This window comes from Mustelus asterias, chromosome 5, assembly GCF_964213995.1.
Source record: "Mustelus asterias chromosome 5, sMusAst1.hap1.1, whole genome shotgun sequence".
NCBI lineage: Eukaryota > Metazoa > Chordata > Chondrichthyes > Carcharhiniformes > Triakidae > Mustelus > Mustelus asterias.
Genome location: NC_135805.1, coordinates 72565111 through 72581337, shown reverse-complemented (window position 1 = coordinate 72581337; position 16227 = coordinate 72565111). Strand labels below are relative to the sequence as shown.

The window sequence follows — 16227 nt, the reverse complement described above, 5'->3', positions numbered from 1 at the left end:
CCCCCACCACCAGAGGTCCGTCTGCCTCCTCCCCCCACCAGCGCGCCCCCCCCCCCCCCCCCCCCCCAGACAACGATCTGGCCTCACTTATTCCACCCCCCCACCCCCCCCCCCCCCCACCGCCGGAGGAACATCTGAACCACCTCCTCCTCCTCCCCGCCCCTCCCCCCTCCCCCCCACCAGACAATGATCTGACCTCACACACCTCCCCTCTCCCCTCCAGACAACAATCTGGCTTCACTCATCCGCCCCCTCCAGACAACGATCTGGCCTCACTCATTCTCTCCCCCAGAGAATGGTCTGCCCTCACTCACCCCCCCGCCCCCACACCAGAGATACATCTGACCAGCCTCCTCCTCTTTCCCCCCCCCCCCAACCAGACAACGATCTGGCCTCACTCTCCTCCTCCCCCCCCCCCCCACCCCAAACCAGAGAATGTTCTGACCCGCCTCCCTCCTCGCCCTCACCACTGATCTGAGTCAGAGAGCCGTTGAAAGCTCGGAACGCGCTCTTCAAGCAGCTGCAGCGCCCGATTCAGACTTTTATTTAGCAGGTCCGTTACGGCACGGTTCCGGATTGGCAAATGCGGTGGTAAAGGGAGAAATGCTCATAAAGTTGCGCGGGCAGTTCATTAATTTAATTTAAACGCATGCAAATGCATTTAAATCGCCGTTGCGCCCGTTTTGGGCACGAAGCGGATCGCCGCCATTCCCGGGTTTTGGTAAAGTGACAATCTGCGCGACGCGGGCGTGGATCGCGTTAATGGCCTCACACCCGACTTTACCATGTTTTCGCGCCCGTTTTCGGGCACGACGCAATGGTAAAATCGGGTCCAATGAGTTGTCTGAATGTAGGAATCATCTGGTTTGTCTATGATTCCTAAAAGTATGCCAGCAATGCCACTCAATGGACATGTACGCCCATTGTGAAGAACATTGTGAATCAATAATCTGTCTCCCTTTGTAATTGAGTGCAGCAATAACCTTGCCTTTGATTGGAAAATCAATGCCAATCATGGTCATTGTGTCTGTTAATCTGTCAACAGCTACTCCATTGTCAATTTTAAAATTGGTATGAAAACCTTGAACTCAAACTATTAATGACCAATAGTCTGTATGAAGATTATCTAGTTCCCCTAAGAAGTCTGTCGGTGTCTGTTTTTGACTTTCCATTTGTTGGAAGGGTTGTGTTTCATAAATATTTTCTGGCCTTTGAATTCAATATAAATTGCTGAATTTGTAAGAACACTTGAAGTAACTAGCTTTACTGCACTGGAAAAATTCCACACCCTCTGTTGGTAATATTGTCTTCTATGCTGGGTTTTCATGCTACAATGCAATAATCTCAAAATGGCTGGCAGCATGCAGTTTCGTGCCTTTTTGGTTGATTCTGAGGGCTTTCATATGGGTGGGGGCACTGCAAGTAGGCCTATCTAATCTATGGGGTCATATCAAACTTCTGAGTCACCACGAATTATAGCCCTACTAAATGCTCAAAACTCAACCTGTCTCGTATTTGGGAATGCTTGATCAAATGTAAGATCATTGTAAAGATGCACTTCCACAGATTTCATAAGTGAACACAAAAACTATCTATTATTAAGAATTATGCAGCAGCCACATGAATGCAGCTAGCTCTAAATTTTATTTTGCTTAAGAGTAGTCCACTCCATGGGGTGATCCCCTACTCTAGGCCAGGTGACCCTTAATCTGCTGTGTTGCCCTTAAAGGGAAACTCATCACAATCATCTTTGGTCTGCAGGAAGTTTTTCTGGACATGCACGACTATGTGATCACAATTAGCTCATCCATCAGCAGTAACTAACTAGGTTAGAAATAATTCAATTGATTCCTCAGGTCATTTCGATCGCTGGTTAAAACATGCTCATTCAGTTATAAGAACATAAGAACATAAGAAATAGGAGCAGGAGTAGGCCATCTAGCCCCTCAAGCCTGCTCCGCCATTCAATAAGATCATGGCTGATCTGATAGTGAGTTCGGTTCCACTTACCCGCCCGCTCCCCATAACCCTTAATTCCCTTAATCGTTAAAAATCTATCTATCTGTGACTTAAACACATTTAACGAGGTAGCCTCTACTGCTTAATTGGGCAGAGAATTGCAAAGATTCACTCCCCTCTGGGAGAAGTTGTTCCTCCTCAACTCTGTTCTAAATTGACTCCCCCGTATTTTGAGGCTATGCCCCCTAGTTCTTGTTTCCATTGTAGGTGGAAATAACCTCGCTGCTGCTACCCTGTCTAGCCCCTTCATTATCTTATATGTCTCTATAAGATCTCCCCTCAGCCTTCTAAACTCCAATGAGTACAGGCCCAGTCTACTCAATCTCTCCTCATAAGCTCACCCCCTCATCTCTGGAATCAACCTGGTGAACCTTCTCTGTACCCCCTCCAAAGCTAATATATCCTTTCTTAAATAAGGGGACCAAAATTGTACACAGTACTCTAGGTGCGGCCTCACCAGTACCCTGTACAGTTGCAGCATGACCTCCCTGCTTTTATACTCCATCCCTCTCGCGATAAAGGCCAACATTCCATTTGCCTTCTTGATTACACAACATCACCTCCTTTCACCAGACTAAAGGAAAATAAAATCCAGGAAAATTCTTGGGAAATTCCTCACCAAACTGTAAAAGCAATTGGACAAGTTCTGGAAAACCATGGGGGTGAATGGCCCAATCCCCAGAGGTACACCACCTTTGTTTATGGAGCTGTGCTTGCCATTCTCAAAAGCTCACTCACAACCTTTGGAAAGCTTGAAATGAAGCCGCATTCACTGCACATGCCAGCAACTTGTTTCAGAGGTCAATAACTCTTCAAACAAAAAAATCAGCTTGATAACATCTATGGCATCCAGGCTTGTGTAGTTTATACTCCCAATTCCTTCTGACCTATGAAGCTGAAACAAACAATTCGTTTCCACCAAGTTTGAGGCTTTCCTTATTTTAACGACCTCAACTTGTTATACTAGTCCTGGTAGCTGAGGGCCTTTGAACTGAGTACCAGTCAACTTTGAATCTTTTCTTGGTCCTCTATACCTTCTACTATGTGAAGTAACCAAAGTTAGATGCAATGAAATAGCTTTTTACAAAGGAAAGTGTTTTTCTTTTGTTTTATATGTAATTCTCCCTGCAAGACATTCTAGCACCCTATTTTCTTTTCCAATAGCCTCATGGCACTGGTCATGGAACTTCAATGACTTGTACACTGTAACACCAGTCCCTGCTCCTGCTCAGCTGCCATGAGTGCATATCCCTGTATGGTACACCATTACATTTTTCTATAAAGTCACCTGCCAATCTGAGACCATTCTACAATTCAAGATTCCTAGATGTAGTCTACAATTAGGATGCCTTCTATGGGGGCTCAGGGTGATCATTCTACCAGCATTGAGAAAGCAAGTGTTAGAGAAGCTTCATGAGGGACATTGCGGAATCATACACCTGTAGGAAATAGTGAGGAGTTATTTCGCGTGGCCTGGACTTGAAGCAGAAATTGAAGAGAAAGCCAGAACATGTTCATCCTGTGTGAATATAAGAAAACTGCCACCCTTAGCACTGCTGCATCCATGGGAATGGCCTGAAGCAGCTTGGCAATGAGTGCATGTGGATTTTGCAGGACCTTTTGAAGGACATATGTTCTTGATAATGGTTGATGCTCACACAAAGTGGCTAGAAGTCACTGTGATGAAATCTACTTCATCAGAAAAGACTATCAAGAAACTAGGAGATGTAGTTGGTTAGGATTCCATGAACAACTGGTAAGCAACAATGGACCCCAATTTGTGTCACAAGAATTTGCAGGTTTCTCGCAAGAGAGCGGTATTCAACATACTGGGTGGGATTTTCTGGCTGCGCTCACCCCAAAGCCAGAAAATACTGCCCAAGGTCATGGTCCATGTCCATGTCCTGCTCGCTGCGATTCTGTGGGGGATGGGATGGGAAAATTCTGCCCAGTAAGTCTGCGTTGTATCATTCTGCTACCAATGGACTAGCAAAATATTTCATCCAAACCATGAAATATACCTTGAGATCAATCAGGGAACAAGGTTTGCTGATCTTAACAAATTTCTAATCGTGTATAAGAATACCATACATTCAAAGACTAAGACCTCTCCTACATTACTAATAATGAAGAGACAACTACAATCGGCATTCGACCTTTTGAAACCTCCAAAAACTAAATAAATTGTACAACATCAACAACAAAGACAAATGGAACAGCGGGAAAGCAAATCAAAGTTCGGTTCAGGACATACAAGAAGGGCCAAAAGGCCTGTTTCTGAGCTGTAATTTTCTATGGTTCTAAAATATAGAGTTTTCCACAAAGGGCAAGGACTTTTGGCTAGGAATTACTCCATCGGAGATAAATGGATTCCTGCCAGAATCCTAGCATAGAGTGGACCTGTCTCTTATGCTTTCCAGACCAGAGATGTCATTGTGTGGAGGAAACATGTGGATCAGTTGTTAGCTGGAAGAATGGATTTGCCAGAATGGGAACCTGCAGAGAATCCAGACTCAACCGTACAAAGTCCTGACCTGAGCTTCCCATAACCCCAACAGACACTGTTGAAGAAAGCAACACATCTACCGAGACAACCTCTCGTATTTACGTCAATTCCGGTTAACCCCACTATTGATGACATTTGTACAAAGAAGAAGATGGCAGAACTTCACCGTCAACTGAGAGCAATGACCTCCAGACTGTCTGACTTATTAGTAGTCACTGACTTATTGAACTTGTTTTGAACTTGTTGGGGACATTCAAATTAACGGGGGTGGGGTAGGGGAGGGGGGGGGAAGAATGTTATGCATTCTTATTAGCTTACTGAAGCTCTGTTGTGTTAATGTATTCATGTATTAATGACTTGGAGGAGGGGGCTGAAGGGTGGATCAGTAAATTTGCTGATGACACCAAGATTGGTGGAGTAGTGGATGAGGTGGAGGGCTGTTGTAGGCTGCAAAGAGACATAGATAGGATGCAAAGCTGGGCTGAAAAATGGCAAATGGAGTTTAACCCTGATAAATGTGAGGTGATTCATTTTGGTAGGACTAATTTAAATGTGGATTACAGGGTCAAAGGTAGGGTTCTGAAGACTGTGGAGGAACAGAGAGATCTTGGGGTCCATATCCACAGATCTCTAAAGGTTGCCACTCAAGTGGATAGAGCTGTGAAGAAGGCCTATAGTGTGTTAGCTTTTATTAACAGGGGGTTGGAGTTTAAGAGCCGTGGGGTTATGCTGCAACTGTACAGGACCTTGGTGAGACCACATTTGGAATATTGTGTGCAGTTCTGGTCACCTCACTATAAGAAGGATGTGGAAGCGCTGGAAAGAGTGCAGAGGAGATTTACCAGGATGCTGCCTGGTTTGGAGGGTAGGTCTTATGAGGAAAGGTTGAGGGAGCTAGGGCTGTTCTCTCTGGAGCAGAGGAGGCTGAGGGGAGACTTAATAGAGGTTTATAAAATGATGAAGGGGATAGAAACATAGAAACCCTACAGTGCAGAAGGAGGCCATTCGGCCCATCGAGTCTGCACCGACCACAATCCCACCCAGGCCCTACCCCCACATATTTACCTGCTAATCCTTCTAACCTACGCATCCCAGGACTCTAAGGGGCAATTTTTAACCTGGCCAATCAACCTAACCCGCACATCTTTGGACTGTGGGAGGAAACCGGAGCACCCGGAGGAAACCCACGCAGACACGAGGAGAATGTGCAAACTCCACACAGACAGTGACCTGAGCCGGGAATCGAACCCAGGACCCTGGAGCTGTGAAGCAGCAGTGCTAACCACTGTGCTACCGTGCCGCCCTATAGATAGATAGAGTGAACGTTCAAGGACTATTTCCTCGGGTGGATGGAGCTATTACAAGGGGGCATAACTATAGGGTTCATGGTGGGAGATATAGGAAGGATATCAGAGGTAGGTTCTTTACGCAGAGAGTGGTTGGGGTGTGGAATGGACTGCCTGCAGTGATAGTGGAGTCAGACACTTTAGGAACATTTAAGCGGTTATTGGATAGGCACATGGAGGAGCACACCAGGATGATAGGGAGTGGGATAGCTTGATCTTGGTTTCAGATAAAGCTCGGCACAACATCGTGGGCCGAAGGGCCTGTTCTGTGCTGTACTGTTCTATGTTCTATGTATTCACCAGAAGTGACATCATAAGTTCCTGACATGGGAAACAGGCAGAGAAGAAGCAACCATGTAAGAGAACACACACCTCTAAATAAAGCTTCATTGTTTTAACCACCCCCACCCCCCCCCCCCCCCCCTCCCCACCACCACCACTACACACTTCCTAGATTCATTCTCTGATATACAACACTCACCTATTGGCAATTTCCCAGCTCAGTGCCTAAACCAAGTGAAGAACTCACTGAATAAATACATAGTAAGCACCGCCCTTTGAAGAGATGACATGGTCAAACATTCATGATTTGTGTGAATGAAATGTTCTCTCAATTCAGACCCATACGGTCAATGTTAATAATGGAAACCATTCCTTTTAAAAGCTGTACGCATAACAGTTGTAATGCTAAAGATTTCTCCAAATTGCGGTCGGCCAATATTAGAAATATCTCAATAAAAACCTCCAGGGCAATCTAAATTATTTGAAGCATAGCTATTCTAATAAAACCAAGGAAAAGGTTTTAATCTAATCCACCCAGCAGGAAATTGATGGAATCAGATCTGTCTCTGGTAAGACACTGCATAAATTTCACCTTACAGTTTGTGGTACGTAAGTAAAAGCAGATGTAAAACTTGTAGTTGTTCCGATCCTGTCAATTTCTTGCTGGACAAATTAATTACATTTACCAGCTATGTAATTAATTTTAAACTGAAAGGTTGTCATGAGAGTCAAACTTTTTTTTTTGCTGGTCACCCCATTCTTGGACCATTCTCCTGCTTTTCCTCAAATAGCACAAATTACATTGGCCTAGATTTTGCCATAGTCACAATGTTAAAGCTGTCAACATTTGCTGCCATTGCTTCCCTGAAGCTGGTAGCAACGTCTAGGGCCAACTTTTCATGTTGGAGGTGGAAATTGGGACTAATTCTACCAATGTGATCCTGCATTCAATGCCAGACTGCCAAGAAATGGGATTTTCTTGGTGGAAGACCCCTCTTTGCACTGGAGTGGAGTCTGCTGTCTCAACTGGCAGACCCAAGGGCCCACCATAGCCACTAATGTTTTTCAAATGTTCTGATGAACTTCTACAGGTCTGAGCCTCAGTTGCCGGTGTTTAAAAATGCAGAGATGTGCCTCCTGGGCCCCATGATGGAGGTCCCATCAAAATTGATGCCTGCTCAAAATTTGGTCCATCTATGGAGTCATCTTCCGACCTTTTCTCCCTTCTTTGCTGACATCCCTCCATGTTAATTTGCTCCATGAGACTCTAGAAATCTCTATCTTGCCTTTCACGAAGAATCCCGGCCTTCTGTCCCATCTCCATGGCCGTTGCTGTCTCCTCTTACTTACTAAGTTCACTGAGGTCTTCTGAAGTTTGCTTGCTCTGTTGAAAATCCTGAAAGGTCTGACTTTAGACCTTTTGATAGGATCCAGCCCTGTACGCTTTCCCACACTACACAGAGGTCCCAATTTTACCATTTTGATCCTAAGTGCTGAATCTGGGAGTGTTTCAGATCCGCCTTTTGGACCCGTTCTCTGGCGCCCCCATACGCACTCTACCTAAAAAAAAGCAGCGATCCTGAATCGCGCTGCAGAAGCTTGTGGGCGAGGCTTATTGCGCCCGAAATGCTGCTGCTCCGATCGGAGCCTTCAACTGCGCATGAGTAGTAAAAATAAATAGAAAAATGCTCCCCTGCTACATCGCTCCCGGGCCGGATAATGCCTCCTCCTGGCTCCCACAGACATTGCCCCATCCCCACAACATAACTGTCCCCCTTATCCCACCCCCCCTACCCAAACCAATCACGGCCCCCTGCCCCCCTTCTCCCCCCCTTCTCCCCCCCTTCTCCCCCCCCCCACTGATCGCACGCAGAGTGGCAGCAGACCCCCCCTTCCCCTCACCGATTGCACGCAGAGTGGTGGACCCCCCCCTTCCAACCCCCACCAGAGAGCCATCTGATCCGCCTCCCTCCCCCTCCCCCCTCACCACCACCGATCTGAGTCAGAGAACCACCGTAAGCTCTGAACATACCTCCTCAGAAGCTGGAGCGCCCGAATCGGACTTTTGTGGACCATGTCTGTTTCACGCTGAATCTGGACGGTTGAACATGGTGGTAAAGGGGGCAATGCCGGTAAGTTTGGGTGTCCAGCCCATTAAGTCAATTTAAATGCATGCAAATGCATTTAAATTGACGTCGTGCCCGTTTCGGGCATGGCACCGCCGGCGGCCATTTTAGGCCCTTGGTAAAGGGGGAATGGGCACGGAGGCAGGCGCGGATCACGCTACTCGCTTCACGCCTGACTTTACCAAGCTTTTGCGCCTGAAAATGGGCACAACGTGATGGTAAAATTGGGCCCAAAATGTCTCTCAGCGGAAATCAAGGCAGGACTTCAGCAGCGCCTCTCAGCAGCCATTTTCTTAGCCCTTCCCATTTTGTCCCATTTTAAAAAACACATAATCTGACTCCTAGAGCTTACAGGTGTGCAGTAAAACATGGAAATCCAGAAGTTGCTGTCATTGCTTTCACATAGAACATGCTGTTAAAGCATCCCCAGAATGCAGTCAAGCAGAAATCATTGAACTGCAAGAACTTGCCCTTTTATGCTATTATAATCTTGTTGTAAATACCCTTAGCAAAGTTGCACCTTGTTGAATGAAGTTTAATTAGGCTTATAGTGAGTTCATACTTCTGAGTGCGCTTGCTGGTCCTGAAAAACTAACTTTATATTTGTGGAATGCTAAATTTCACCATTATGATCCAGTAGAAAATCGCATTTGTAAAATGATATTTTTTGTTTATGATACTTCAATTTCTAACTATCGTGCTTGTCTAAATCATTTACTTTGCTCTCTGTAAAATTGTTATTAAAACTGAAAAATTCAGTCCATTTTTCTTCCTTGTTTGCTGTCTGTGAGAATACTTCATCATGAATGGCTGGTTGCACTGCTTTGTGACATTAGTTGGGATGTTCTGTGCCTCCACCCCCACCCCAATCCCCCACGGTGTGTTTTGCGGCAGCGGAGGCAACCCAGCATTAGCTGGCAGTGGAATCTTCCAGTTCTGCTGCTGTCGATGGGATTTCCCATTGTTCACATCATCTCTTACTGTTTCTGGCCACATGGAAAATATCTCCCTGATTCATACCAGATTAAACCTGACATTGGGAAGGGGAAATCCATGGCGCACAGATCCTTTGTCAATAGAGGTGAGAAACCTTGCTTCGCTGCTGACTGCAAAACCTGGGCCATTAATTATTGTTTTATCAGTGCTCTCGCAACTTGGAAAGGCAATATTTATTTCTTATCCTTAGTGCGCAAACATTAGGAATTAACAGCCCAGTGTGGGAGTGGAATCATGTATATAGGCCAGATCAAGTAGCATTGCAGATATACCCTAAAGGATATTAGTGAACCAGTTGGGTTTTTACAGCAGTCCAGCAGCTTTCAATGGTGATTTTGTTTATGGATATCATTTCACTCTTCAATTTACCAACTTGCTATGGTCGAGACTGAATTCATTTACACTGGGTGATTGACATCCTAAGACTAAAACCCCCTAAACTAGATACTATGGTATGGGCAGTTTACAGCAGCCTGTCAAAAATTTCAAAACTTAGGGTGGAATTTTAGGACCATTTCCAGGATTCTCCAATCTCATTCGCCTCACCCCCACTGCCAGCCAGAATGGGGAATTTGGCGTTCAGCCAAAACTCCATTCACTGCTGCGGCGCCGGAGAATCCCAGCCGTGGACGAAGTCAGAGGTTTCCGGTGTTATATGTCTGGATGTGTTTTTTTCCCTAAATGGTTATGGCATTATTTTTAGTTCCCTTGTTTTAATTATGTACCACTATGTTAAACTTGCACCAATAGTAGTGTAAACCCCTGGAGACTGCCAGGTCTAGATATCTGCTCAATTCTTTGCATTCAAAAATTTTTGTTTTCAAAATAGAACTACTGAGTTGGTGATTACTAAAAAAGTTTATTGGCATTATTTCCAATAATAGACCTCAGTGTAAAGTTTACACAGTTTAGAAAATTAACATAAAACTCGGAATGTTCTGTTCTTGTAGTCACAATCCATTAGAGATTCATGATATAATTCTAAAAATAAATTAAATGTTCAACTAGCTCCAAAGTTTTCAAGTGGTATTGAATAGCTATGCCATGTTATAAATGTTACTTTGACTTTTAATCACAGTGTTGTTGAGTTTTTGTGTTGTCAATACAATTATATCTAAATGTCATACTCAGTCATCATTATCTGCTTTCAAACACTAAATGTAACCATCTCACTAATTGGCTAGTCAGAGTGTTAATAGAGGACACATAGAGGGCACACTGCACAATCTTGCTCAAAGTGAATTTGCAAATGATTTACGACATCGGATTCATGGATCAATTCATGCTTTTATTGTTTAGAGGGAGTTGCATTCAATCTTCCATGCTCAGTTCAAACAAAGGTGCCATGGTGCTTCTCGTGAAGATATGGCAATGAAGCACAAACAGCTACAAGGAAAATTCTCACCTTAATGTGTTAAAATTAGCAGCTTAAGTTAGCACAGTGCAGCCAGATGGTGTTTGTGTTTTGTTTCAGCTGGGTGACATCTAACCTACCAGCAATTTCTCAATGAATTATTTTTGTGGCTGGTGTAAAGTTTCACCTCTGATCTGCTAAAGTTCTATTGGCCTTATCCCTCCTTAAACAGTGAATAGCAAAAGCCCTGTGTGTGAGTCACAAGTGTCCAGACCTGGTAGCTAGCTGGTTCTACCAGCTTTCAACCACTTCTTTCACATTCGGCACACCAAATCCCAAGGGAAAGACTGCCTTCAATTCTCATCAATTATGTTCCACTTCTTCAGCAGATGGCCTGAAAAACCAATTTTCCTCATTCCAATGCCCAATTATATCAAACTTTTGCTCAGTAAATAGCTTCCTCTGTTTGCCCAGTGCATTTCTGGTACTTAACTATTTCCTGCTCACAGTTCCCAGATAATTATGATTAGTGTTTCTCCTTCCTCATTGCCATGACTGCTGTGTGGGCGACACAACCATATTTTAGCTGACAGATTGAAAATGGGAAAGTCAAGCAAGATTGTTGTTCTCCAAAATCTTTAATAATCCATTGTATATTCCAGACTAGTGCACTAACTGCAATGTCTAAACTTACCGTTGCATTTGTCAGAGCTTTAATTAAAATTTGGAAGTTTGGTTTATATTTTAAACCAAAATAACTACAGTAGAAGTTAATTGACTTTTAAATAGTTCAATTCATGTATCGATAAATACCCCATCTTTTACAAGTTAGAATAACACGCTTCATTCTAAAATGTACATTTTGATTGGCGCATAAACTTTATAATGCTCTTTTGTCACTACAGCAAACCTACGCTTCTTCCAGTGTGTGTCCCTTGATGCCCCCAATGGATATGGGCCTATGTCAAATGCTTTATCATCTCTCCAAAGCCCTGCAGTGAGCAAACATAGCCCCAAGCAGAGTGGGGAATCTGTAAAGGTCAGATCTCCAGGACATTAGATGAACAGACAACAAGATTACATGGAAAATTATTCTGAAGATTTCAAGCTGAAACTTTCAGTTCTCCTGCTCTGCTCTCTTTGCAGAGTTGTCATCACAGAGGTCACTGAGAAGAACAAAGTATTTTACTGTTGACTGCAGATATGAATAGCAGGAATGATGATCGGTTCGAATGGAACGCAATATTACTTAGGGTTGGAAGAATTAACTATCTAACTCCTCCTGTCAAAACTGTGGTGCTATAGAATTAAATTGCTCCTAACAACAACACGCAATACTGACATGTACCTGCATCTTATAGCTCCTTCTCCATGGCTCTTTGCAAAATCCAAAGTTTGTCGGATTAAAATTGCCTTTCAAATGCTTGTAAAACACAACACGTCCCTACGTCCATAATCAGGATTTATTCAGTTCAAGCCTCTTTGTCCTGAAATCCCGAGAACTGACGTTCTGATGGACTTTCTGTATTTCCAATTGCTGGTTTAAGCAGGTGTAGAGAAAAAAAAGTGAGCTCCATCAGAATACTTGTTTGCCTGCTTCAATTGCTCCTGTCTTCTGTCTATGAATTCTGAATATTAATGCTACTGCAGCTAGTCCTCACTGAAGACCAGATACAATAATTCTCTATTGTGAACAGTCTGTGAATGGTTTCCAATGATCTTTGTATTGTGACACAAATGCCAATGGACAGTGAAAGTGTCCATCCAAATTTTTAATGTGATATAAGTGTTGACAGTCTGCTCTGAAGCATTAGTCCTGAATTAGAATTTTCAGTAAAGCAGTTTATTTTTGTGCAATTAATTTCCCTTCAGCATCTAAAGGCACTGTTGTGATTAACTGCCAGATGGAAACCTTCACAGAGAGCAGTTGCACTCAGCATTTTACTTTTAAACTTGACCTATCCAGAAGCTTTGATGTATTTATCCTGACAGTGCATGGCTTTGTTGGAAATTACCTCTTTCTACTCCCGCTTCGGTAGCTGTATTTTCATAACACTCGATCATGATTTGGAAAAAAAATACAGTTATTTACCAACTACTGTTTGACTTTAATTATTTTTCAAGCATGTGATGATTTAAAACAAAAGGAGGAATTTTGCAAATTGGGTTTAGATAATTGTCACAGAAACACATGTGAGCAATGTCTTTTGGAGTGTAGAAGGTCATGACTTGTGATTTGTGTATTCTTGTACAATACTGAACACCAACAAGAGTTTTAAAAGAGGTGCAAGTGTCGGTACTGCGGGTAACTACATTTGACTTAAATCCAGAAAGTAGTCAGAATTTTGTTTGGTTCTGATTTAGATCTGGTACAGATAATTACTAATTCACTGAGATTCAAAAGGAATAGTGCCACCAATGTAATAATAGTTATATTTTCATTGGGTGCTGAGAACTTTTAATTATTTTTTTAAAGAATATGTACAGTAGAGTCTTACAGATGTTGACATTGCTTGTGCTCAATGATGCAACATCTAAAGGCTTTTGATTTTTGCTTTAATATTTTGGTATAATTACCAGGCTACATCAAAATAGCACCTTAACTAAAGCATCTCACTATTAATCTAAAATTATGCTTTCATTTGTTCAAATCAATTGTGATCATTGTTTATCAATGTACCCATGCAGAAATTGCCTTGTAATCTTTTTAGTATGAATCATTTTGTAGCATGGATTTGCACGTGATTGTGGACAAAACTTCAGTTCTGAGACCGACACCAAAGCACTTTGATGATGTGGACTTTCGTGGCATCTCAGTCAGAAGATCTTGTTCACGCATGAATGGAAGCGCAGAAATAAGATGTGAAAGGCTGTTAATGGTGCATTTTGGACTTATTAATCTATTATGAAATGCGACAGTTGGACAGTAATGAGTTTTAATTATTGGATGTTAAAGTAAAATTGACAGCACTGCCATAACACAATGGTAGTGTAGAATCAGTGTTGAGTCGGGGAATGCAAAGTTTGTAAACATCTCAAAGATCTTTGTGTTCTTTATAAAAGAATTCTAAATATTCTATTGGAATTCTGTTTGCTGTGTTATATTATTCACAGTTGGGAAAGATTGCTAACTTGTTTTGAAGATAAATGATATGTTGCAAAAGGCAAAAGCTTTCCAAATGCTGGAATATAACTCTGATGAAATCCTATAGAGCAGATGGGTGCAGCCCATGTGTGTCCACAGGATAGTAAAGACACAGATGGTTTGGGTAGCAAGGATAAGAGAGACTGGAGAAAATATTTGATGAAAGGAAATTGCAATTGTTCAGATTACATTATATTGGTGGTGTGAAAATGCAACTAATGGGCAAGAGAGGCTACTTGACCTATGAACCTTGCAGGTTATATTGTTCACATATAAACAATAATGTAAAGGTATGTGTTAAGGGCAAGATGGAAGCAAGTTTTATTTTCCAGGAATAATGATTTAAGGAATACAAGGGAAAGATGGCACCTTGAAAATGTGTTACAAGTTCTGCTTTTAAATCTGTGGCTGTAAAATTAAGCTTTATATAAATATCACTGTTCAGTTGCCTGCAAGTCACAAGTACACTTGCTTATCATATTTTTGGGTGATTCATGGCACCTTGTTGTATTTTGCTTTACATTCACAAAAATCATGCAGAAATAACAAACGTTGAACAGCTGAATAACCACCAAGCCCCTATCAAAAGGGATAATGACTGCAGCTTTTTTATGCTATACGAATGTAAAATTCAGAATTTCATGGAAGCTGCTCTGTTGCTGGAGGAAAGGCAGATTAGAACAACTGGCCGCCTACATAGTTAGCTTGAACACCCTTTTCCCATTTGTGGAACAGGGTCAATTGCATGGTCAGGGGACTTGCAAAGGTGCTTCAGCAGCATCTGCTCAATCTAGCTTTGGAAGATGGAAAGGTCCACATCCATCCTGCCTTCAGTGGCCCGCAGCCAAAACTAAACCATGAAGTGTAAAAGTCTTTAGCTCCAAAAGGAGCCATTCTGCTTCAAAATATAACTTTACTGATTTTTAAAAAAATTAAGCCTAGGTAAGCAATGGAGCCTTTCAAAGGGACCTGACTCTGACTCTCAGATTGCATGCATTCTGCTGAATCATTAAGGCTGGAATTCCTAAGGTAGCCCGAGAACTCCATCTGACCTACTCCTTGATGTAGGCTCAAGCAGTAGAGTCGTTCATGGTCCCCCTTGACAGAAAGTGGATTCCCACTAGAAGTATGTTTCAGCTAAATTCCAGCTGAACTGCTCCTCCCCCAATCCTTGATCTGGGCTTAAATTTTATAATATTTAATTTAGAACATAAAATAAACTGATGAATCTATGAGTCAATGATGAAGTGTAAGATAATGTCATTCTTGTGATTAAACATTGGTATTGTCAGGACTTTTGATTTGCTCTCAAAAGAAAAGTTCATGTTTAAAAAATAATGCACTAAATTGAGTTTATGGGGTAGAGTTTATTTGCATAACTGTGTATTAGTATTAAAGACAATGAGGTGACTTGACTAATGTAAAATAGGGAGTTGGCAGCATGATTTACAGCTCTCCCAAAAGAGATATAAATTGGTCTGCTAACATCTGTTCCACGCTATTGCACGGAGCCAAGATCTACCCCAATGTACTCTAGGAATCAAAAATGATTTTCTATTTAGTGGCAGAGATCAGTAGCACCAAATGAATACAAATAAGCTCATTTAAATATGTGCCAAAGAGCTAATTTAAATACATTTTACGTGTTTGTGAATCACAAGTGTAAATTTTGAGAAGATGATCAGAAATGATGAGAGGTGCCAATATCTACCATATAAAATAGAAATATGGCTTGAAGGTCATTCACAAACCCTCATAATCCATCAGCTGAATGATAAATGTATAAAACATCTGTACAATAACATGCATATAACAATAAATGTATAAAAGGAAAATGACAATATTCTCTGTAGGTTCGTGCAGTGATTTTTTAAAAAACAAAATACTTTGAAGTTAAGGTCATTTGATTTTATTCAGTAAATAAATAAAAATAAATGAAACATAAAGTCTTATGGGAAAAAATAGATGAAAGGAAAAGGCATTAATAAGTTATTTTGGGTTACTGATCCTTTAAAAATAAAATAATCAAATAAAAAAAAGGCTTGCACTTGTATAGTGCTTTTCATAAGCACTGGATATCTCAAAAGTTCTTTACAGCCAGCGAAGTACTTCTGAAGTGCCGTCACTGTTGTAATGTGGGAATTTCAGCAGTCAGTTTAATGCACAGTAAGCTCCCACAAACAGCCATGCGATAATGACCAGATAATTGTTTTGAGATTTTGATTAAGGAGTAAATGTTGGTGAAAATGCCAGGGAAAACTCCTTTGAAATATTGTCATGGGATCTTTTACTTACACCTGAGCAGACAGACGGTTTACTTTAGGACCCAATCCAGGATTTAAAAATCTAGGTTGTAACCCCTTTGCAGCACTGAGAGAGTGTTGCATTGTCAGGGATGCTGAGTTTTGAATGAGACATTAAACGGAGACCTGGTCCGTTCTCTCAGGTGAAAG

The 16227-nt window shown here is 42.0% G+C and overlaps 1 protein-coding gene across 50 annotated transcripts in view; it reads left to right on the top strand.

Annotated features, from left to right (window-relative positions):
* Positions 1-12727, top strand: part of trdn (triadin) — a 452817-nt gene extending 440090 nt beyond the window's left edge. For all 50 annotated transcript variants that reach the window (XM_078212798.1, XM_078212806.1, XM_078212805.1 and 47 more), the window contains one exon: positions 11535-12727. In XM_078212798.1, coding sequence (XP_078068924.1) covers positions 11535-11689 — 155 coding nt within the window. In that variant the 3' untranslated portion in view covers positions 11690-12727. The remainder of the gene's footprint in view (positions 1-11534) is intronic.
* Positions 12728-16227: the final 3500 nt, after the last annotated feature.